Source organism: Artemia sp. Qi Xiang Cuo, chromosome 7 (genome assembly GCF_049724085.1).
Source record: "Artemia sp. Qi Xiang Cuo chromosome 7, ASM4972408v1, whole genome shotgun sequence".
Lineage (NCBI taxonomy): Eukaryota > Metazoa > Arthropoda > Branchiopoda > Anostraca > Artemiidae > Artemia > Artemia sp. Qi Xiang Cuo.
This window is the reverse complement of record NC_142800.1, coordinates 34,420,616-34,445,172: the sequence shown is the minus strand read 5'-3', so window position 1 is coordinate 34,445,172 and position 24,557 is coordinate 34,420,616. Positions and strand designations below refer to the sequence as shown.

At 35.2% G+C, this 24,557-nt stretch overlaps 1 protein-coding gene across 3 annotated transcripts in view; it reads right to left on the bottom strand.

Annotated features, from left to right (window-relative positions):
• Nucleotides 1–24,557, bottom strand: part of LOC148950195 (endoplasmic reticulum lectin 1) — a 69,440-nt gene that overhangs the window by 16,134 nt on the left and 28,749 nt on the right. For all 3 annotated transcript variants that reach the window (XM_089092211.1, XM_089092212.1, XM_089092214.1), the window contains 5 exons: nucleotides 19,333–19,612; nucleotides 16,016–16,096; nucleotides 13,743–13,878; nucleotides 5,562–5,820; nucleotides 1,969–2,089 (listed from right to left, as the gene is read on the bottom strand). In XM_089092211.1, the coding sequence (XP_088948337.1) occupies nucleotides 1,969–2,089; nucleotides 5,562–5,820; nucleotides 13,743–13,878; nucleotides 16,016–16,096; nucleotides 19,333–19,612 (877 nt within the window). The remainder of the gene's footprint in view (nucleotides 1–1,968; nucleotides 2,090–5,561; nucleotides 5,821–13,742; nucleotides 13,879–16,015; nucleotides 16,097–19,332; nucleotides 19,613–24,557) is intronic.

Below are 24,557 nucleotides of genomic sequence, written 5' to 3'. Positions count from 1 at the left end.
AGGGATTCTCATACAAACTTGAGAGAGGGCCCATTTGATTAAAAACGGAACGTTCTAGTTCACTTTTAAAGAGTCAAAAGAGACCGAAGCTTAATCTAGTCCCCCCACACCCTTTTTCCCCAAACCCATCCGATGAAAATTTTTAGATAGCAATTTTCTTAAAAATAGTTCAAACATCAGATAATAAAAATTCCCAGGTTGACACAAACCTATTTTTTCACTTTGATACTGTTACTTTGATATCAGTTTTGTTACTTTGATGAATATTTGATTTATTTTTTCAAGTTTGCTTTAAAAATAAGAAATTTTTAAAAACTCTAATCTTTTGGCTGTCAAAAACAAAAAAGAACTAGTTAAAAACAACTTTCCGAAAAATAAGTTTTTCAGAGAAAAGCAAAGGCCATTCTAAATTTATGATCAGCAGATACAAATAACTTTTAAAATTTAAACTCAGAACGACAAGAAATTACTATTAAAGAATAAATCAAACCCAACACGAACAGAAATTAAATAAACAATTATAGCAATAACCTACAGCAAGTAATAATATAAATGAATAATAGATCTTAAAGTGAATAATGATTAGATTTAATATGAATATCAAGCTTAAAAAGAAAAAAATATTTTCCTATTGAAGTATAAATGAAACTTAAAACGAACAGAAATTAAATAAACAATCAATGCAAATAAAATTACAATGGATATTAATGTAAATTAATAAATGAATCTTAAAATGAGTGAAACTTAAATTGAATATGCAAATCAAGCTTGAAACGAAAAAAATCGCCACAAACAAGAGTTTGGGTATGACCTCCTTCTCTCACTGTAAAAGTCTAAAACCTACTGTGTCACTGGCGCTTTACTAAAAACCAATTTTATGACAAATATTTTCTTTTGTACTTAATATGAAATATCAACATTAAAATTATAGTAACATTTTGAACTGATGAGCTTTGAGCTCTTGAAAAGCCATATCAGAGACTTCAACAGAGTGAGATGGAGGAATATTCACCAGTGTGTCAGCTGAATCCGAATAAAGGTTGCGGTGACTTTGTAGCAATAGTAACTATGGTTCTGCAGAAGGTAATCAAAAGACTAGATAAGAAAATTAGAAGCGCAATTTTACTACCAAATTCAAGTCTTGATAAGACAAACGACATATCTTAAATGTGGCAAAAGAATTCACCGCCCTTCATAGATTTCATTAAATTTCTATTATTTCTTGTAAGGAACTGCAAAGTAATTGGGTTAAGCTATTAGAGGCGAACACACTGACAAATCCTTTCCTCCATCCTGCTTGTTTAAAAATCATGCTTTGTTCACCCAACAGATTTTACAGTTTTTGCAGAAATTTCATATTTTCGTCGAGCCTTAATCTAAGGCGTCCAGGTTTGTTCTATTACCCCTGTCGGATACTCAATAATGCTATCCAAAGAGATATTTTTTAAGTCATACTGACGATGTGTCTAACACGCAATGAAATTTAGCTAACGCCTAGATGAACAATTTCTATCTTAGCCAGTTTGAACTAGGGAATCAAATAATTGCTGTTAGAAAGAGTCTGTTAGCAAAAATACCGGTACTGGCTAAGTCTCATTGTGATTGTGAATTACCCTAAGCTACTATTTTATGACACACTATTTTAGAAATCAGGGTAAAAATTATCAGCCAAAAACATTAAACTAATCCCTTTTTTTTTCTTTTGGAAGTACCAATGTTCTTACGTCTTATACGTTTCCAAGGGTTTCTGGATAAGTTTTACTGAACACTCGAAGTGTTTTCCAGAACTGTCAAGTTCAAATGGCTAGATTTAGTATAAAAATGGCTGTATGATTATAGATATTTCATTTTATGTGGATTGCATGCTCTTCTATAACATCGTCCCAGAAAGATTACCTCAAGACAGGAAACTTCGGCCGCTCAAAATAACAAATAAGACAATAAACAAAAGCCAGAAATGAAACTTACTAAAATATTTTGGTGTCTCAGAAGAAGTGACTCACTTTCCAGTTCCAACAAGGCAACTGGCCGTTTTGGATTCTCTCCAATCGGTGTACATGTGATCTTCTTTTCGCTAGACTCAACGGGCCTAAAAAAAATAAAGCCAGTAATAATCAGGGTCGCCACTGACCCACAGAAAAAGAACCGGGCAAATCATCCAAAAATCCATAGACTAGAGAAATAAAATTACTATAGCGGATACCTGTTAAAATTACGTCGTTCTCTAAACTTTTCACTCGAATTTTTAATATTTTAATTGAAAGCGAAAGAGTCGGAGAACTTCAAACTACAGGAATTCGATTGCTATTTTCTCATATATAAGCTTTATTCGGTACCCTTTCTTTGCAAACGAAAACAAACGTAATTTATTGCGCAAAACGTGGCCCAAAAGCCCACGGGGTATCAAATCTTGGGTACCACTCAACCTATTGGAAAAGTCATGGCGTATTTGTTAACAAATGGTAAGTTTTTGGTCAAGACTGCATCAATATAATGCAGAATGTTTGTATTTTTGAAGGACACTCAAAACAACATTATATCAATTCATGGTATCCTAGGTGAAGATCTAAAGGTATACCAGCTAAGGCGCAGGTTTTTTTTTCCTAGTTGAGAAGACTAATGCCAAGGTTAATGTCTATTACTGCTTAGTGTTGTAATGAAGATAAGAGATGACGATTTGAATCAAAGAGCTTTGATTCAAGTCATTGAGATGATTTAAACAACTTTGAATTATCTCCATATATAGTTGACTAATGTTCATCCCCATTGAAAATAATTGAATATTTACACGAACAAAAAACATGGTTTGGTCAATAGCATTCCTTTCCGACACTCCACTTATGAGTTAGGACACCATATGAACTAGATATAACAAATTCTCCCGCGTCGGTTAAGAGTCACCATCTGTTCCACCATTACTCTAGTGACCAAATTACAGAAGAAAAATTCATTTTATACTTCTTTAAACATATTGCGCAGCAAAAATGAATTTGAACAGGCTTTTAGAGGAGCACTTGCGTTGTGAGCGAATCAGACTTCCAGGAGAATACCAGGACTTCAAACTGGAAAAATTCCCTTGCTTCTTTTTCTTCTTTTTTTCAAAATAGAGGCGACTTATTGCTAGTAAATTTAGGCCTGTCCTTCTTACCCAAGAGGTAGGGGTATATTCTGAACATTATTCTGATTCAGATTAGAGTATTTGAAGCAACGTTAATGACAGCAACAAAGACATTTTGACAGAATTATCTCTTATCTTAAATAAAAAAGGCCAAAAACATCCCAATGGAAAATGGTGGGCTAGGGGTCTAGGCGGCTTTTCCTTCATTATTAATATCTATTACTAAGTGTACATTCGGCAAAAGTGAAGAATGTACGACACTACTCTCTGTTTTACCAGAAACATAGGAAATATCAACACCTGCAAACTGCTTCTTATTTAATTTACTTTCAACAAATAGGTCTTTTAACGGAAATTAGAGAGATATTAAAACCTGAAACGAACAGAAAGGGCATAAGTTAAAGTATCATTTACACTATATCCAAAACATTATTTTTTGAAAAGTACTTTGTTTATCATAACATAAAAATAAGCAAATTATTCATCACATTTACAGGACAGAACATTTTCCAAATAAATATAATTGCGATTTACACTTTAGTTTTGCTATTTTATAACAATACTTTTTTTTTCGTCGCTATTTTTGTTTTTGATTCCGTTTCAATGAAGTGTAGAAAATTGATGCCTACATAAAAGGCTGAAAAGGTCATTTGGTGGTTTTTAAGCAATATGTTTAACTTGCTGAAGCAATCTTTTGAATTTGCGAATCAAAAAATGATGCGCCAATTGATCTTCATCATTGGAAAGGAATCTATTCAAAAGCAAGAAAGCATTGAGGAAATTAATTGCACATCATACTAATGAAAATACATTATTTGTTTCAACCACATTGCAAGATAGAAAAAAGAATTTCTGTAATACAGTATATAATTGCTAGTGTTTTGATAAAAATTGAAAACTATTCAAAATAAATCTCGTTTTTAACGAAGAACAAATGACACTACAGCTTTTAGAGGATTGTAGGGGGGTGACAACTCGACTCTTGTTTACAGCAATTTCTGTTAAGTTTATGTTAAATTATTATGAAAAAAATTACAACTATTATAATAGGTACCCGCGTTTGAGAAAATATTTAATTTTAAACACAGTAGACTGCATCAATTACAATGCTCCCATAACCTTTAAACCAGAAATAATGAGAAAAAATACAAAGAAAACAATCAAAGAAAAAAGATAAAAATAAAATAAAATAAGAAATCAGCAGATGCACAAAAGGGCAAGGAAGAAAACTATATCCTAATGGCAAATAACAATAGTAACACACTCATTTAGGGAACATAAATTATTATTGTGAATATATATAATAAATAAATAAAACTACCCTCTACCTAGAAACTTTCATTTACACCGAGTATGCACCAAGTCAGTCCGTAGCTTAGAGAATTCGTGTTTTACCGAGGCAGGATTTAGGTCGTTTTCTCACCAAGTCACCAAAATTCTGCAGCTTGTACTTAAGTTAATTTACCCGATGAATCAAGACCTATATCGTTTAAGAGCCGTATCAAGACTTCGCTCGTTTTTAAACAGAATCAAGGCATAGCTTATTCTGCAGAGGGTCATTCTTCACCTTGGATTTATTTAGATTTCGCAACAAGTCAGTCTGCGGCTTCGACTTCGCTCATCTTTGTATTGAATTGACACTTGGCTCGTTTTTGCACCGCGATACCGAAATTCTGCAACTTAGATTAGCTCATTGTGGAGTTACCCATTTTTGCATTGGATAGGACTTAACTCACTTTTTCCGCGAGGCAGATCGTGGCTTGTATTTGCAACGAGTCAGTCCTTGGCTTGGATTTAGCTCGCTGGAGAGGGAATTGGATTTGCTATTTCCAGTTAGAGATTTTAAGTTCTGGCGTGATCCGGTTTTAACAAAGTGCAATATGTCTACCCTTACTATTAAAAAATCTGTGGGGAATGTATCATTTTCACATTTTTTGGCCTTTGTCCCTGAGACTGTCCTTTCCCCCTCTTCCCTCCCCCCCGTGGAAACAATTTTTGCAGTTTCACTTATCGAAAAAGACAACAATAGCTTCAATAACGTCAAAGACGAAACTCAGTACAAAAAACCCGAAGTAATTGTTTTTATCCTACTATCTCTATTCCCAGACAATTTAAATAATTTTAGAATCCTTCTCATAATTTCTAATGTTTTTTTCAGTATAATTTGAATTTTTTAGTTTTTTCTTAGTTCTATTAAATAAATTCCTGAAATTTTCTTGTAACATATCAGAAGTCCTATTAAAAATTCCAAAGTAAATCCCCTGAAATAATTCACGGGTGTCGCGTGCATTTGTTAAAATTAACAATTCCAGTCTTCCAAGTTTTGAGCTATGCTAATGACAATAGGGCCTACAAGCAACTTCAATGCTCTCTAAAGCAACTTCTGTTGAAACACAGTCTTCATTTAAGATACTTTAAAAGAAATATATCACAAAAGTCTTACTTGTACAAAGGGTGTTTACACAAGCTTGGGGTTAGAACCACAATTTCATATTCACAAGTAGAAACTTCTTCAATGCTGTATATTTCATGTTTACCTGGTGGGTGACACACGTAAATTACCTTAGTAGAACGTGGTTTTCCACTTAAATCACACAATGTACCACCGTCCATTTTAATTTCCAAATAAGGCAGAGTTAAGCTGTCTATTTTACGAAGTGGAACGTCTTTTGCCTTTAAAGGATTCTCTTCAAACTGTTTGTCTGAAAGATATGAGAAGAACAAAATTGTAGAATTTATAACATAACCGTAGAAACAGCTTTTTAAGAGAGGGAGAGAGAGAAAGAGACAAAACGACGAAGATGACGAACGGGTTTAAATACAGCTTGCTATAAAAGGTGTTGAAGAAAGTTTTCTAAGAATATTTTTATTCCGAGTGAAAAAAAACTTATCTCATATGTTTTTATTATGACTTTCTTTCATATAAACATCAAACCTACCAATTATTTAAGCATGGGGTTTTGACCTGTTAGTAGGATACATGGAAACGTTCAGGTTCGACCGTGAGGTGGAAAGAGGGGGTGGATTAGGAGGATTTTCTGGGTGGGGGCGGGGGGAGTCAAAAAACAAAAAAAAAGTATTTTAAGACCCAACTTTCGTCTTTTTGGACAAAGGGTCCTTTGGACTAATCATAGCCTCCTCCCCATCTACAATAGATCAGTGGTGCATCAAAATAGCTAATTTTACAAAGAAAAGAAAAGCGTCTATTAAATCAGTTTTAAAGAAAGCAATCCAGTTGGGGCAAAACAAAATGACCATTCGACAGAAGGCATTAATTTAGGTAGATTTTGTACATAAATAAATTAATAATTAAGGCACTTTTTTCAATTTTCATTATAGAGTAATGGGTAATATTACGGTTAAGTAGCTTCTTGACACTCCACGTTCCTGTTGTCTTTGATCCTCGTTTCTAGGCTACTTCCCCAATGTCGTAAGCTAAAAAATAGGCGTACTACATATTAGAAATTTCTCAGGAATAGATGAATAATCCAAATTAGTGCATATTGTTACCTCTTCACCATCTATAGGGGTTGAAAGATTCTTTGATGATCATCTAAAGCTAGTTGTTTTTTAAGTCTAATTTTCAGTTGAAGTGCAGAAAAAGACTAATAAACTTTTTGAAGTTTTCCGACTAGTTTTCGCAAGGCATTTTGTAGCGCAAAAAGAAGTTAAACCTTGTTTAACCTTTTTGGTAAGACCAACAAAGTTGACCAATAGCAGAAAAGAACTGAAGCTAAATCCTGAAATGAGGAAAATGTGTATTTTTTTAAGCTGGTTAACTACTTCTTCATTTTAAAGACCACTCAAATGGTTATACGTAATCTTCTGAAGGAAGAGGAAGGTAAAATTCTTCTCTTAGATTAATTGAACTGATTCCTTGAAATGTTCAAACTAGTTGGGACCGGAACTCTCCGTGGTCAATAGGCTGGAATCCTGGACTGTGCAGTCACAGACCTCACAGAAGGTACTTTATGGAAAACTTTATTGACCTTGTGAAAACCATGTGAGCTGGTTACTGTTGTTGGCGGGATAATATTATATCGTTGTAATTCTTCTATTCCTTAAACGTTCACGAGACACGTTTGCACCTCCAGCTCATATTAAAAGAATTAAAATTCAACAGTATTGCCATATAACGCAATTAGATAGATAGCACTTACTTGTTCTTACTTTAGTTAAGAACATCTTGGCCATAATTAATTACCTACAATTTATTTTTGTGTTTTAAATAGATTTTTTGTTGTCTAACACCTTCATCATGAAAAACGATGAATCATTTCGGATCACTTTAGATAGATAGATCCATTCGTTTTTTGTTTCGAATAGATAATTTTGATACCAGACATTCACAGATGACGTTACGTTATTTTGGGGTGTTCCCATTTGAGCGCTTTCCCATTTGAGCGCCACGGAATTTTGTTCCATTTGAGCGCCATGGAATTTTGTTCCCATTTGAGCGCCACGGAGTACCATTTGAGCGCCAAACCCAAAATTGTGATTTTGCGGTGGATGAAGCGTGGTTTGCTGCCACATTGACCTGTAGAAATATTTATTGCCACGAAGACAACGAACAAAACTGAGGATTTTATTGGGTCAATGGTTGTGAAAATAACTTCCATTTATAGTATTATAAACTAAGTAAATATATATAGTATTTATGTATACCATATATATTTACTACTAAAAGTATATACAGGTACTTATGCATTATGCGGTATCCACCGCTATATACTGTATGAGGAAAACAGACATGAAGACCCGTCGGTAAATTTTTCGCAGTTGATATTATTGACATAAGAATAAAGTAAACATACCACTCGATACCTTTTTTATGCTCTTTCCAAATAGAATAATCATTTTTTCTGATATGAATTTTACCCCCACCCCTATATATACCAATTCAGGGTATATATTTGCACATTAGGGGGGGGTAAATTTTATTTCTGATGTTAATGGGAGAGTAAGTTTAAAATTTACCCCCACCCCCCTAATGTGCAAATATATACCCTGGATTGGTATACATAGGGGTGGGGGTAAAATTCATTTCCGACAAAAATGATTATTATATTTGGAAAGAGCCTAAAAAAGGCATCGAGTGGTGTGTTTACTTTATTCGTAAGTCAATAATATGATTTGCGAAAAATTTACCTGATCCCTAGCTATATCACCTAACATACGCAAAATATTATCTGGCGCTCAAATGGGACACAACTGAACTAATTAAAATACGGCGCGCAAATGGGAAATTCCCATTTGCGCGCCATGGCGCTCAAATGGGAAAGCGCTCAAATGGGATACACCCGTTATTTTCAATAGCTCTTTTTAATTAAAATCATAGTTAATGTGAAACTAAAATTTATTTAATTTTTTTAGATCCACATATTTTTCTCTATTACGGTTTCAATTTGTCTTCGTCATTTCTCCGCGTCTGTATTTGGTTTATAACAGGAGTTTGAGCGTTGGAATTTCATAATTCATTCATGAAAAAGTTTCTCCTTTTTTTGCAAGGAAGTTTAAAATGACATGGGACAAACTTGGCGGAAATAAACAAATAGGTGGCTGTTATCAATACTTCCAATAATTTTGTTTAAACGGAAAATGTTCTAAAGTTATTCATCCTTGAAAATAACTATTTTCGAGTAAAAGCGAATATTACAGTTTTCCCCAAATTTGGGTGGCTAATGCATTAATATTTTCGCCCCAAACGAATAAGCTTATTCTTGAGGCAGGTCTGCTACAGATCCAAAGGGCCAAAATCGGGGACTGAGGGGCGTTTTTTCATTAGAAAAAGGGACATCTCTACGGAGCATATTGTACTCTAAACTCGGTTTCCGACAGCCTTAGTAAAAAAAGAAGCAAACTACACAATTATATTCGGACAATCACCCCAATTTCCAGCAAAATTTTAAGAAAAATAGTTTGTGCCAAATACACCATGTAGGTATTAATACCTTGGTTAATGTGTGTTTCTCGCCATCGATTAGCCGACAAAGTTTTCGTTATCATTTGGGGCATCACACCTTGGTGTCAGTAGTTTGGAGATTGACAACCTACTCTCACTGATTGTTCTGGTACCCTCTGACTTCAATTCGTCCCCTGTGGCGTGGCTAATAGAGCCGTTGTCAAATGTCTTTCTAAAACTCATTTAATATTTATAGAACCAAATCGGATTACAATATGAAGCTCTTGTTTATTCCCCTTTTGTAGCTCCGCCGTGTAGCACTAAAACATAGGATTCCTTGTGGCAGAGAAGCAATGAGTTATAATCGATAGAAGAGAAAGCAAATAGGCCTGCCGGAATGGATCCCCATCACTCTTTCATTCGGTGTCCTATCGCACCTTTATCTGCTTTACCCTGCCTCCTCGAATTTGCATTCTCCATTCTTATTCCAGCTGATATTTAAACCATAAACCTTACATCTGTAAAAGCCATACTGTCACACATATTCTAATACACCTGACAAATAATCAAAAGAAAAGAAGGCTGACAATGTAAATAAAATAAGTGTTGGCATACATTGAGAGGTTCTGCAAATTCAAAATTCCACTACATGCCTACTATTCATTATGTCTTCAATGCTTTGCCCTTTGTGTCGGATAATTTGGCCTTTCTGTTTCGTTCTCTGAGTAAAAACCAAACGAACACTACCACCAAGGTTTCCACTACCTACTTTTTATAATCCATTCAACGTTGCAAGGAACAACAAAGAGATAAAAAACTCAATGAAGAACAAATAAACGAGACTGTGGCCAGTAGAGAGAAAAGATAAAAAACTAAACCGACGCGGATATTTCGCCTGTATGAAAACGAGGAGTCTTCAGCACAGAAGAAACTAAGATAAAAACTAAAATAAACTAAAGACAAATAAAACCATCACCAATTATAACAAAATGCAATTGTCGCAACTGATCCACATAGGTCACAGAAGCTAATAGAGTTGCTTCGATGAGAATACAAGTTGCTCTGGTTTTTAGATTACTTTAGTTTTAATCTTTTTTTCTTCTATGCTGGAGACGACCCGTTTACATACAGGCATAATGTCTACATCGTTTTAGTTTTTTATCTTTTCTCTCTACTGGTCGCCGTCTCCTTTGTTTGTTCTTCATTGAGTTTTTTTCTCTCTTTGTTGTTCTTCTTCATAGCTGACCAATTCGGCTTAAGATCTTTCATCCATTAAACGTTGCAAATTTATAGGGAATCCGTAGATGACAGTTTTGTGTTTAGTAGGATTTTCCGTAATAAACTAGGTGTCACAAAAATCTCATGGTGCTAGTACATGACCGCATAACCAGGTACCTTTCCGCCGTAATCGTCCGCAGATACAAAATCGGAATTTCGCTCGAATTTGAAACTTTTTTCTCTTTTTCTGGTTAGTAAAGTTCTCCAAATTTCCCTTTTTGTAAGGGTTTTGTCGAAAAAGCCTTAGAGCAAAAAGAACCAATTATATCAAAATTTAGGTCTGACTTAGACTTGGTGTCGAGCCGAAACGAAGAATTTGCAGCAGAATTATCTGGTGATTTGAGATAAACATTATATAATAATAATAGTGTATTTCTTACTCGTCTACAAAAAGGGGAATGACGGAGTACTATATAGGCTAAAAAGAAAATAGGAGCTTCAGCACTAAAAACTTATTTCCACCATAAATAATCAAATCAATATGATAGCAGGAAGACATCTCTTCGTACACTATGCATAAGAAAACTTTCAGCAAGGGTAACAACGGAGAAGTTGGTGAGTTAGCCAGGAAATTTCGAAATTTCGTTTAGTTTTTTACACTTGATGCTATAAGAGGGATGTCTCTTACTTCCACAATTTGCAGATTTCATAGGGGCAGAACACGGTTGCTCACGACTGGAGGTATGTCCTCCAGAATATCTAACTCAAGAACATCTAACATACTTTGCCGCATTTTTACATTGGGAAGGTACGTGTCCATAGTATTGGCAATTGTAGCAGCGTTTCGGAATAAACAGGAATTTCACTATCCAAAAGAAATCATATTCGATCCGAATACCGTGTCGAATTGCAGAGGAAAGGGCACTTTCTGTCGGAAAATACATTTTGAATGTCGACGAGCTTCCGATACGGATCGCTCTTGTGCATTCTGGTGACGCAGTTTTTATGTCTTTTTCTGCTAGACAACTAGGTATCCCTTTCACAACGCCGATGTAGACGGGCTTGGTTACTTTCGTTGTCGCAGTGTCACTTTTCAGGTTTTTTGCAATGTTTTTCAGCCGAAACCCGGTCGGAAACTTTGATCAGCCAACGACTTTTTGATGACTTGATACAAACATCAGTACCGCTAATGCCAAACTTCTCAATCAGCTGCCTTTTTTCCGTGAGATTTGATACTTCCGGTGGATTATTCACAACAACGGACAAAAATCTTTTCTCAGAAACGTTAGCTATCTTTAGCTATCTCCTTGTTCGCACCTGCAGCACCTTTCACGAGTGAGTTTGTTGGCGTTTCGAATTTTATGTTCAGCGCTTCTTTCAACTTGCGTTCGATTTTTAGCAGCCGGCGCAACAAATCTGCACGTGCCTTAAAACTGGCTTTGCGGACCTCCGAAGGATCATACATGCATAACACCGTCTCATCTCTGATATCCTTTTCTCGAAAAACGACGCAGAAGTCGTATAGCTCACTAATTAGTTCTTCCTTTGTACTGTCCTTATGAGCATTTATCTGACCACCATCTTTAGCTAAACATTTTCTCGAGTGCAAAATCGATCTTTTTTTTGTAAAAATCGCAAGCCACAACGTACACATCTTTCTTATTAATTTCAATCTCACTGTCAATGCATCCCGAAAAATAGTTCAGCAATCCATCCCAGAATACTGGCATGACACCAGCACCCAGCAAAATATAGCGAGATGTTCACTTAAATGGGAAGGATGAACATGGCATTTTCAATAGGATTCTGATTTTTCCATAGATACTGTAACTACGTTGTTTTTTTCCGTAGACAGGCATCGAATTCTATAGATCTATGAAACAAATCCGTAGAAAAGGAAACACTGTCTATCACCTGCTAGCCGATTGACTCTTGAAGAAAAGGTAGTCACTCCTGTTTTTTGTTACTAGCCTATATATGTTGTACAGGCAATAAAGATGTACCCTAAAACAACATCACTTGTCATAGACGAATAAGAGGAAATTCTAAGAATCTGAATTATACACAAAATATAAAGAAAAAATGGACTACTCACAGCTCTGAAAAATCTCAAAGAGATGAAAATTTTAATCAAATCAAAAAATCTTCAGGGACTAAATTTGATTTCAAGGGCCATTAAGGAACTTCACTTCGTTTTAAGGAATTGTTGGGGGTTTGTGGCAGCCCTTTGCTGATGACACACACCTAAACTTGTGCTTAATGCAACAAGAAGGAAAGATTTTCAGTGTAGCGGAAAAATTCGACAAATCTTGAAAAATCACAGCGAGCATATTGAAAAAAATATGAAAGCAATTACTATTTAAATAGATTAAATCCAGAGAGAGAGGGGGGGGGGCACAGTAGCTTAAGCATGCGTAAATTCTGTTGAACCTCATATGATATTCAACCCAGTCCTTTTTAAGATTTTATTTAACACACACAATTTTTTTTTAATATTCACATAGTCAACAGCTTGAAGATTGGCTTGAACTAACTTAAGATCGAAAGCTAACTATTATCAAAATACATTTTATAATCCACCAAAAGACACAAATAAAACGAAAACAAAGAAAAAAACAAGACAACTTAGAGCAGGCGAGGCACAAAGGAGGCTACCCCAGCGTGGTAAATTCAAAATAGCAATACTAAAAAAAAAAAAAAAAAAAAAAAAAAAAAAAAAAAAAAAAAAAAAAAAAAAGATTACCCTGTCACCGAGGATAAATAATATTCAGTAAATTTTTCCTTAAAAGAGATTGACTATTAAGATTTGTAAATTTATTATTTAAATTAAGCTTATTTACTGCAAAGGGGATTTGAAATATTTTTAATTCAGTTATTCTTTTTCTTCACTTAAAAGCATTCTTGATTACAAAGTTATTGTTTTATGGCAGCAAGCTAAGTGAACTAAAGCACAAGCCTCAAGTACATTGTCCCTTTTGCTGATAATTAACCTAGCTTAACCTCTCCAATACTGAGCTTATATATCTTAGTCCTTTACAGAGGAGCAACCTTTTTCATTTTGTGACTTCAGGATTCTTAAAATAAAAGGAGGAAAAAAGTCTCAGCGTTTAATTTAGCCAAGGCGCAGATCCAGCAGCCACGAATTACCAGATCCAATTTTTTTTTTTTCGTAAACTATGGCTAGGCTTAGGCACGTGAATAACTTGCATTATGGCTATCTTAGAAGATAGCGGTCTTAGGCGGGGGTGGAAGATCAAGAACCAATCATTCTGTAGAGTGGCCTAGACAGCATAGAACCCTTAGATGTACACTTTATTTTCGGGATTTTACTCCCATTTATGGAAATGTTTTTAATTTTTCTACTTCAACAGGGAATCGCCTGGTGTTTCTTCAAATGACCTCCTTAATTAGTACTTTATTTGTTTTTTAATTACTCAGTTTAAAGTTTACTGACATAGGCCTAATTTGTGTCACACAATTAGAAAGCAAAAGAATTGAGCCTACCTAGCGCTTCAAGCTTGTCTTTATCATAATACCCAAGAAAATATTCTTGAAGCTTCTGCTTCTTTGCATCCCTTTCTTCATGATATTGACGTAAATGACGTCCATGACAAAGCTCGTAAGTCCAGTAGCTTTCAATCTGAAAAAAAAATTTTAGTCCTTACAAATAGTAAATCATATAAACTATAAATTTTCCAAGCAAAGATACAAACACTGGAAGCAGCTGTTGAATAATACTATAGAATACATTATTTAACTTATCTCCTTTTATTGAATAGTGTAAAATAGTAACAGCAGGAAGTTAAAATGGTTTTTACACAGCAAAATACCTACTGCTTATTTCAAAAAAAATAGAAAATCAATAAATCGGACAAAAATCAATGGACATATTCTTCAATTTCAACTAATTCCCTGATGAATGCCCTGACGAGATGGTTTGACGGTGCTATGAGATGATTTGGGGTCTTGGCTCCGTCAGAAGTTCCTTTCTCCGTCCCTATCCCTGACAGGGATATCCTTGCTTGCGTAGCCTCGAGGTGGACCTTTCACTAGTTTCCCTACATAAAACTGTGACCGCTAACAACTGTACAAGGTGTCCTTGAGGAGTGGCACCCCTCGAGGAAACTATAGCCTATTAAACGTCAGAGCATTTGCACTGAATTCTAATTAATGGATAATATAATTTGGGGGGAGGGGGACTCACACATGGTAGCCTCCCTCTAGATGACGGCCTTGCATGACAGAATGCATAAAACGAGATCATATTTGCGATTATCTGCGTGTGAAGTCTGTCACAGAACAGACTACCTTAAAAAACTTAAAAAAGTTCTTTATCGTATAGTATTTTGGAAATGAAACTTAAAAAAAAGGAATAATTATAAGGGTTGAAAACTATCTTTTATAAATCTCATATAAAGAAATTGGTTTTAAGGTTATTAGTATTAGTTGTAGTTATATCATTGCTAACCAGGGCCATATCCAGGATTTTTTCGGGGGGGGGGGGGGTTAAATAAGGATTTTTTCGGGGGGGGACAAAAAACTTAAAAAGCCCATCAAAAATATTTAATATTCATTTTTGTTACATTTTTACGAGTCGGACAAATATTTCAAGGAGAGGGGGGGGGGGGTTAAACCCCCACCCCCACTGGATACGGCTTGTCACTAACTAATTATAAATTTAGTGAATAGCCTATCCATGTAACTGTCTGGTCAGTTTGAGATAATATAGGGCACACTACATGTCTCATCATGTAGAGATAATATAGGGCAAGAAAGAAAATTTTACTATTCATGCCTGACTCAGGCCCTAAGCAATCACAGCCGTTCAAAGGGAGGGGGCCAGATCGGTTGTCCCGGGCGCCTCAGCTGGGAGGTTACCCACTTTGATCAAACTTTTCACTTTGATTCGGCTTTTTTCTTACCCCAGAGAAAAGCTACACTGTATCTGTTAAATTCACGTTTTTTTATAACTTCAAGTGAGGGTAAAAACCCAAAGGAAAATTTCATATATTTAACTCTGTGCTGAGTTGAAGCAAAATAAAATTTTTGAAGCACTTAACCCTCTTGAAGTTAAATTCGATTCCAAACCTTTTTAATTTTATAAGTTTTATGAAAATGCTAAATTATTCTTTTATTTGTTCTATCTACCTTTATTCTATTGGATAATCCATTATTTTTTTTCTGGATAAGGATTATTCTAAACCGTATGTTAGACAGTAGAATTGATGGAATTGAAGCTTTATAAAATTACTCCTCGTCAGAAAAACAGTACCGCAATTAACCTTATGAAGCCGAATTACAATAGATTGAAAGAATTATAAATTCCTCAAAAAATAAGGAGTCAATGGACTACAAATTTTTTAAGATTCATTTCTAATAAATTTCCCAGAATAAACCCTCTTAGGAGCTTGTATTTATAATTCATGTCTTTTAGCTTTGAATGTGCTCCCCCCTTAACTTGAAAGTATTATCTTGTTTAAGCCCCAAAAATCTTGCCTTTTCTGTGAAGAAAAATTGAGGGTTCAAATGGCATAGTCTCATATTATCAACAATAAATAATATAACCACATTTCGTACAGAAAACAGCTAAGAATCGCACAGTTAAAACCTACAGTTAAAGGTATTTCTACTTTTGTACATGAATATTTAAATTACCACACCAAAGCTGTACCAACTCTTGATTACTCGCAACACCAGTCAAATTCTTTTTTGCTGCGTTTTCCAGTTTTTTTTTTATAGCCTATTATAATAAAGCGATAATGGATATAAAATCATACCTTATAAGAACATGTTAAGAGAGACATCAGTGGCATCATCAATTGTATGGGGTTTGGTCCAGTGTATTCAAGCATTTCGTCCTGAAAACAAAACTACTTTAAATTTACTGCAACCATATTAAAGGGGTAAGCAAACCCTTTGTGCAAGGACGGAAATCATAAGGGCAACATATTGGCATCTCAGTCTAAAATCAAAAATTATGTGAAAAAAAGAAAAAAACGAGTTGTGTAGTCTTAGAATATGAAGATGTAAAAAAAGGTTACCATAGAATTTTTCTTAAAGATGTGGTCCTTAAGAATACTCTTAAGAGTTGAATTCCTCTGACCCCCCCCCCCCGTGCTCCCATATATTTATTTCCATTATTACTTCTAATAATATAATTTTCAATCTAAAGCATCAACGAACAACAAGAGCCAACTCCAAGTTTCGGATAGCAATAACTTAAGCTGTTTTGACTATGCATTGGACAGAGAGGACAAAAATTGTCGAAATTTACCATACCACGAATACTACACACATTAAAAGCTTTAAAATAGGAGAGTAAATGTACTAAGGATATATTGTAGAGATTGGTGATGGCAAGCGGCATATGACCCATGGTACTAAATACAGGCCTCCTGCTAGATTTTTTGGGAAAATATGAGCTTTATGAACTTTTGACCACAAAAATACGAACTTTATGAACTTTTGATTGCGCTTTTTATGAGCCAATTATGAACCTAAATTTACGATAGGCGTACCTCAGAAACTATTCGTGGACACAAAAAGTGGCAGTTGATGTTTTTTTTTATCCCTGGTGCACATATTCTTCTTGTTTATTTTTGTTTTTTTTGTGACTTCATTTAAATGCTTTGAATTTGCATAAAAGTACAAAATACACCAGTACAAAATACTCCACTCTACTTGTTCCTTTTGGCAAAATATGACAAAATTATGGACGAAACTGGTCTGTTTTCCCTGCTCTGTATCCACTCACCTTCTCTGGCTGTCTCATCTTCTTCGCGCATCTTCCGGCTCGGAGCCTCGATCATACTTTGTGCGAGGCTTATTTCTACAAAGTCTTTGGCATCTATGGCTTTTTTCAGTTTCTTGAAGAAGCCTTTCTGCTACTTGTCTCTTCTTCTTTTCAACTGACTTCTTCTCAATCAAATCTTTTTCCAGGTGTTCAATGGTCTTCTTCTCATATAACATCCTCTTTTTCCCTTCTTCTTCTTTCCTTTGTACTCCTCTTCAGGCTGTCTAGATTGCTCAGCTTCCAGGTAGGGGTACAGTTGCCAGCTCTGGCACGCATTTCGTCACAAATTAAACAGCTCTCTGGTAATAGGGACTAACTCGCGCCTGTTCTCAAACTTCTTTAGATTGTCAGAGACTATCAGTCTCGCATTGAGTATTTTTACTTTCATCGATGATTTTTCCTTGGTCATGATCCGTCCTGACCGGGAAAAATCACGTTCAGCGTCAGCGTTCCCATGCGACATGCAGAGAGTTTCTTTGATATCTTTGAAGCAAGGGGATGGTCTATCCTTGATGGTTTTCAGACTAAAAACCGAGTACCATAAAACATCAATCTTCGATGAAGTCATGTTCTTTGTTAAACTCGGTTCCAGCTGGAGCAAGTACCATTCGTCACTGGCAGCTTCAGTATTCACACGGAAAGGCATAAATCCAGTAATTTTCACAATATCTCTTGTTCTTGTCTCAGGATTCGAATCATCCAGTCGCAGGCTTCGGAAATGCAGAAGGGTACTTTGACCTAGTGATTTCTCTTCAACATGGTGGTAAGCGGCCAGGTAAGCAGTCCTTGCACAACTCCTAAAGTTCAGAGAATCAACTTTTAGTACCTTCGAGAGGCATTCTTCCACGCCTCACCGCATGCTACTTTATTGGATTGAAGAAAATCTCCGCTTGAATGGGAGAGCTCCGAGAAAGCTTTAAGAAACTCTTGCACATTTGCTTCGCATGTCCTTCATAAAAAAAACAGCAACCGCAAGTGCTTTCCAGCTGATGAAACGAAAAATATGAACTTTACGAACCTTTTTTCTAAATAATGAACCATTTATGAGCTTAGGTTAAAAATATTGAACTTTTTTCATAATTATGAACCCAGTGAGAGGCCTGTGAATATCCTCTAATAAGTCAGGGAGAACCAAAGACCCTTCACAATCCTTTGGTGGAACCACAGTTGATGACGTCTGTCACGCGGGAGCTTTGCTCAGAGTCAAAGGCAAGACCATCTTAGAGATGAACTGTTGCAACATTATACACGTCCAGGTGAAGAGGAACCTAAGTCTATATATTTCATAAAATCCAAAAGAATCTGTTTCTACTTTAATACAGTTTATTTTTCAAAGCAAGAGGGGAGAAGGTCTTTGAAGTTTTGTTTGGAGAATTATTTCCTCCCATCCCCTTAGAATATCTAATAGCAGTAAAGAATGGCAAAGCTATGTTGAGGTAAAGACTTGGCTCTCTTCAAAAAAAAAGAAAAAATTCCAATTATGAATTACAAATTAGTTGACAAGTGAATTGACTAATGAGAAGGTTTAGTGGAAAAAAAATTACTGCTCTGTTTAATATTCTATGCAGCTCTTATCCCAGCCACAAAACTTGAACATCCTGAATCTTATTTTAGGGGTTAAGGTTGGTTGAAAATTGTCTGGAAGTAAACGCCAGACAAAATAAGTTTTGTCTATTCAATGCACAATCCAGGTTGAATAGCCACAATTTGAATTTAGACTGAAAACTTAAGACTACAGAGAAATAACTCAGATTGATCTTATATCCAAATAAAAAACTAATTTTTTCAAAACTTCTATTGTTTTTACTAATTGATTTTCTAAGGGTCAACTGGAAGTAGACAGGAAAACAATTAAAAGAAGTTGTTTTCACCTACACAGATAAAAATCAAGCTGATTAAGATATTAAAAAGTAAGTAAGTAAGTATGACACCACTAGACCATTAAGTTCCAAGCCGGCGGCGCTTATATCCGTTTCATGGCCGTTCTGCAGGGAAGTGCGATTGGGGCCTGGGGGCCAAGTCATCCTGTGGTCTCACACACCCATTCTAATTACCTTCACCATATTTCTCCAGGTACCCATTTAGAGCTGGATTGACTCGGACTAAGCTTACAGAGTCACACCAATGACCCGCGTCCCAAACCAAGAAACTGTCCCTGCCAGGGATCGAACCCGTGCCCCTTGGACAAAGAACGCTCAACCCACCGCACGTCCACTTAGTCAGGATGGCTTTTAAAGATATTCATCATAAACAAATAATAACTTTTAAAAAAGGGACAAGGAATTTAAAAAATAAATTAACCTTTTTTTCTTCCATTTCATTAGGCAGGTAACACAAATATTCCTCTCCATTTGCTGTTTTCATTTTCAGTGATTCTAATCCTTTATAGGGGTTAGCATCAGACATAATTTCTGCCCCATCCTGAGTGTTTTCAACCACCTCAGCCAATGGCTCAATATCAAGCTTCTCCCATGTCAGCTTGTATAATCTTGTGTCGTCAAATGGATGAATCTCTTTCAAGTCATAGAAGCAGACGACTACATAAATCAAATTACAGAAAAGAGGAATGGAGAATTTCATCCTAAAAGAGACATTCATTTTTAATTCCAAGAATAAGAAGTTTGAACTAAAACCTTCACTGAATATAGTGTTGACTGTCATACAAAAGTAAGAAAAATCACGTCCAAAGACTCCATACTATACAAGTACACAGGTCAGCCATTCAAAAACCATTCCTGAGCAAAACACTCGCAAGGAATAGGCTTTTATTTTTGGATGACTAAGTTACACACAGATCTTACCATTAGGAGGGGGGATGGAATATTTTCACCAAAAATTTGGCAGCCTCATAATATATCCTAGGCCTTCATTTTTTGTCCAAGGATCCTTCAGATCAATTTTGGGGGAGGTCAAACCCCCTCCTGCATGTGTGCAATTATGATCGTAGCAGTGAACAGTTGGGTCATAACTATTTCTAACTCTATTTTCCTGTGTCATAATTCACCTAGTTTTTGTTGTGTTTTTTTTTTTTTAGAGTTAGAGTAAAACCCATATTTTGTTTTTACCTTTAGCAAATCCAACCCTCCAGTCTGAAATATATGCAGTAATTTCTGTCAGGGGGGGGGGGGGTGAATCTTTAAAAGAAGCAAAATATTTTTATTCTCTCTGTTCATATAGTCTTATTTAGATTGTTTTTTAATATCCTGAATTTTCTCTAATACAGCAATCAAATAATGTTGATTCTTATTTTTGCAGGGTTATTCAGCCACATAGAAAATAAATATATATTTCAATAATATATCTACTAAATCATACTATTTCGTAATCCTACAGAACAAATTTTATTCCAAATGCAACAATTATATAGGAAAACAAAAAATCATAGGGAATATGGTTAAACCTTCATAAGTTTGGGAAAGAGGGTAAGGGTCCACAGCCCCTCCCCCACCTTTGTAATTTTCATAATACATACAGTTTCAAAACTAAGAATATAGTGAGAAAAATTGTCTTTTGTTACACTACCTATTATAGCTTTTGCAGTAGAAGGAAAAAAACTATCCAAAAAAAGATTGGTAAGGTGCAGAAACACTGACTAATGTAAAGAATAATGCTTTTTTAAATCTCCTTGAAGTTTACACTGATAATCCTGTTAAAGAACATGGAATAATACTGCCTACTTGTATTCCACTCTTCAACAAAATATTTCTACATCGCCCATACTCTCCACAAAGCTCCAAACAATTGAGATGGCATTATGAATGCTGGTTAATTATCATCTAAAATCTGCATATATGCTTGTATTGACTTACTTCCAGTCAGTCAATCATATCCATTTTGAGCGCAGTTCATTTCTCCATTCATGATACAGATGACAACAGTATTTGTCCTCTAATTTGCAAGCACATGCCAATTGTGATAAATTTAGGCTTCAGCATGTCACTAATCATAAGGGAATCAACTAGATTATATCAGCAGACCTTTTAACTAATAATGCAGCAAATCTTCTAAAGGTGGTTACTTCTGGGAAATTGAATGAAAGGGATGCTATGAGATATAGAGCAAAGCTCATTATTCCCACATGCTATATTCAAATTTTCTTATTGATTCATAAGAAATGTTCACAGCTTATTGCTGTTTAAAAGGACAATATCCTTTTCTAAATGAGGGTATTCATAGCTATGGATTCCAGCATTCTCTCCTTTGATGAAATTCTTAGCAATCAAACAATATTGTCTGGATGCAAGAATCAAGGAAAATGTTTAGGCTGTTAAAATTCACCAATTTCTACACAAGTGAAAGAGCCTCTTTCTGAAAAACTTTCTGAAAGTTTTTTTTGCCTAACTTAACCACTATCATCAGAGAAAGGTTGAGATGGCTAAGACACACTCTGCAGATGAAGGATGACTGATTGCCAAGGATTGTCCTTTTCAGCCAACCATTGAGGGCCAAACAAAAAGCATGTCTTCCCAAAATAGAGCAGGAGGAGGTTACAAGGAAAGATTTTAGGGAAACTGAAACTTCTTGGGAGGTTGTAAAGAGGGCTTTGAATATATTGGAACAGAGGCGCAGCATGCATAGCTATTTTGGCCTCAGGTGGCTTGGTTCTGCAGTGATTTATTAGTAGTAGCATTAGTAAGCTATTTTTTAACATTATGGAAAGCCCTCCATCTAGAATTTTACCAAGAGTTGTCTTTTACATAATTTAAGAGAAAACTGAAGATAAGTATACCATTTGAAGGAACCCCCTAAGAATGTCTGGAACTTCTTTAAAAAAGCCACAAATACTTACTTATCTCATTCCTAAGGGTACATTGCGGCCCCCCCCCCCCGCAGTGGATAAATATACAGTTCACTTTTTATATTGCCATTATATTTTACAATAGCATACTCTTTTCTTTGCTGCTTGATTAGGATTTGCTGTTGTAAAATGTTAGCATTTGTTATTTTAAAATATAATAGTAACATATAAAGTGGGCTATGTATTTATTCATCAGAAGGGGGAAGGAGGTTAGTAGAATGAAGCATTGCATGTCTAGGGTAAATTTATAGGTGCTTTAATTACTCTGCTGGGTAGATGGTAAACACATCCTTTTTTTCTTTTTCTAAATATACTAATTGCTTCCTTGGAAAATTCCCTTTTGAGACCTTAAAGGCAATACCTTGTTCCTTATCATTTGTCAGTAGAAAATGGTTAGGGTAATACCCCCAATACTTGGACAGTGGGTAATTACCCCCAATACTTGGACCTTAACTTAGATGAATGGTTTGAACAAGATGTATTTTCCATAAACATGACAGTGGGTTTCTCATCTTGGATATGATGTGGATAATTAGGACTGGTCAACCACAATCTAGGGAAACTTTTTTTGACATTTGAGCTAAAAAAAAAAAAAAGCTAATCTTACATCCTAGCCTATTTAAACATAATTATTTTGCTTTAAAATGATTATTAGATGGAATGTGTCCATAATAGAGTCTATCCATGGTTAGATACTTTGATCTAACTTTAAGATCCTAATATAAAGATTAGACAACATTTTCAAAGTTTTAAGTGCATATCGATGATTAGGCTCCACTGTTGACTATCAGTGCACTTGAAAATGTTAGTTTTGTATATGGTTAAAATACTTGCTGATTAGCTGTCTGGCTAATTGGTGTTTTGTCCCACCAAAAATTCTGAAAACTAATTTAAAACAATCATGTATGTCTACTTGTCTCATTCCTATGAGTGCATGGATCACTCCATCAGCTGGCAATAAAGAACCAACTATATTTTACAAAGTGAAAATCTTTTCTTCTTTATTATTTTACAGTGAATGCTAATCAATTAACAGGAAAAGAGTTGTAATATTGTAAAATATAGTGTAAATATATATAAAGGAATTTATATTTATCCATTTTCTTAGGGGGGGGGAAGCAATACATTTTTAGGAGTGAGACAAGTTAGTATCTATGATTGTTTTAAAGTAGTTTTTGGAATTTTTGCTAAGTATTCTCTAATGGCAAATAGGTCTAATAAAAAACAAAGTGTGAATTTAAGGGTCCATTTATGGGCTCTTAAAGTGATTAGTGCTATTTACAAGGATAACACTGCTATGGTTAACATATAAAATGAGGTTAGCAGCTGGTTTTGTATTGAATCAGGAGTTAAGCAGGGTTGTGTTCTATCCAGGGGCAAATCTCCAGCATTTTTATTGGGGGGGGGGGGAGAGGGGTCCATATTCGGATAGTCAAAGGGCATGGGATGTATAATAATTTTTTCTCCACATTATTGGGGGGGCAACTCCCCCCCCCCTTGCCACCCCCAAACAATGCCCCAAAGAAAGGTTGAGGTGGCTAAGGCACATTGTGAGAATGAAGGATCATAGAATGCCAAAGATTGTTCTTTTTGGCCAACACTCTAGGGCTACAAAGAAAGCAGGTTGTCCTTGTCTGGGGTGAGAGGACGTCATAAAGAAAGATTTAAAGGAAATGGGAAATTTGTGGGAGGGTGTAAAAAGGATGTTTTGAATAGATTGGGATGGAGGAGGAGCATGTGTAGCTGTGTTGGCCTCAGGCAGCTTGGTGCTGTGGTGAGCTGTTAGTAGTAGTAGTATTTATGGGCTCAGAATGGAATTTAAAAAAGGAAGCAAGTAGTATATTTAGAAAGAACATAAAACATGCATCAACTGGTGAGTTTGTCTACTACCTAGCAAAGTAATCAAAGCATCAAGCCCATAAATTTACCCTTTAAGGAATGAGATAAGTATGCTAAATTACTTCTAATTGGTTTAAAGTAGGCTAGTGTTCAGAATTGTTTTGGGTTTACTTCAAATAATCCTCTGGTCTTAAGCATTATCAAATCTTGACTAGGTTAGCCTACTTCAAAAGGAAACCCTGCAAGCTTCTGAAATATGCTTTAAAGTCATTTTGCAATAATTATTTATATCCCTGCCAAAGGTTGCTTTACTTCACTTTACCTCTACTCTCCCTAATTGAAAAAGATGGGAAGCCAAAATTATAAAGCATATTGGCTAGTCATTGTATTTTCAATAGCATAACTCTTGTCTCCTTATTAATTTACAGCAAATACTAAACAAGATTCAGGGATAAAAGATATCTGCAGTTGAAAATACAGGTAATTTGGAGATAATTTTATTACTGAGCTATAATTTATGTGCACCTACCAGGTGATGCCTTTTTTATGCTCTTTTTGAATATAATAGTTGTTTTGCTTGGAAATTTAATTTTAACTAATTATTCACCCTTAAAGATGATGCCTCATTCTCTGTTTTTTTTTTGCTATAGAAAAGGGTTAAAACATTGGTTAAAAAATTAGTATTTGATTAAAAATTCATTTTTGCTAGAATCACTTAATCCACAGGCATTGATTCATAAAGCTCCAATTGAATAAACAGTTTATGCATCCTTTAACAATTATTGTGCTTACTTTAAGCTGTTAGTGTCAATCTTGTTTAAACTTGTGTATCTGTAAATTGTACTTGTAAGAAAATACATGGGAAATATATAATTTGGGCTATATATTT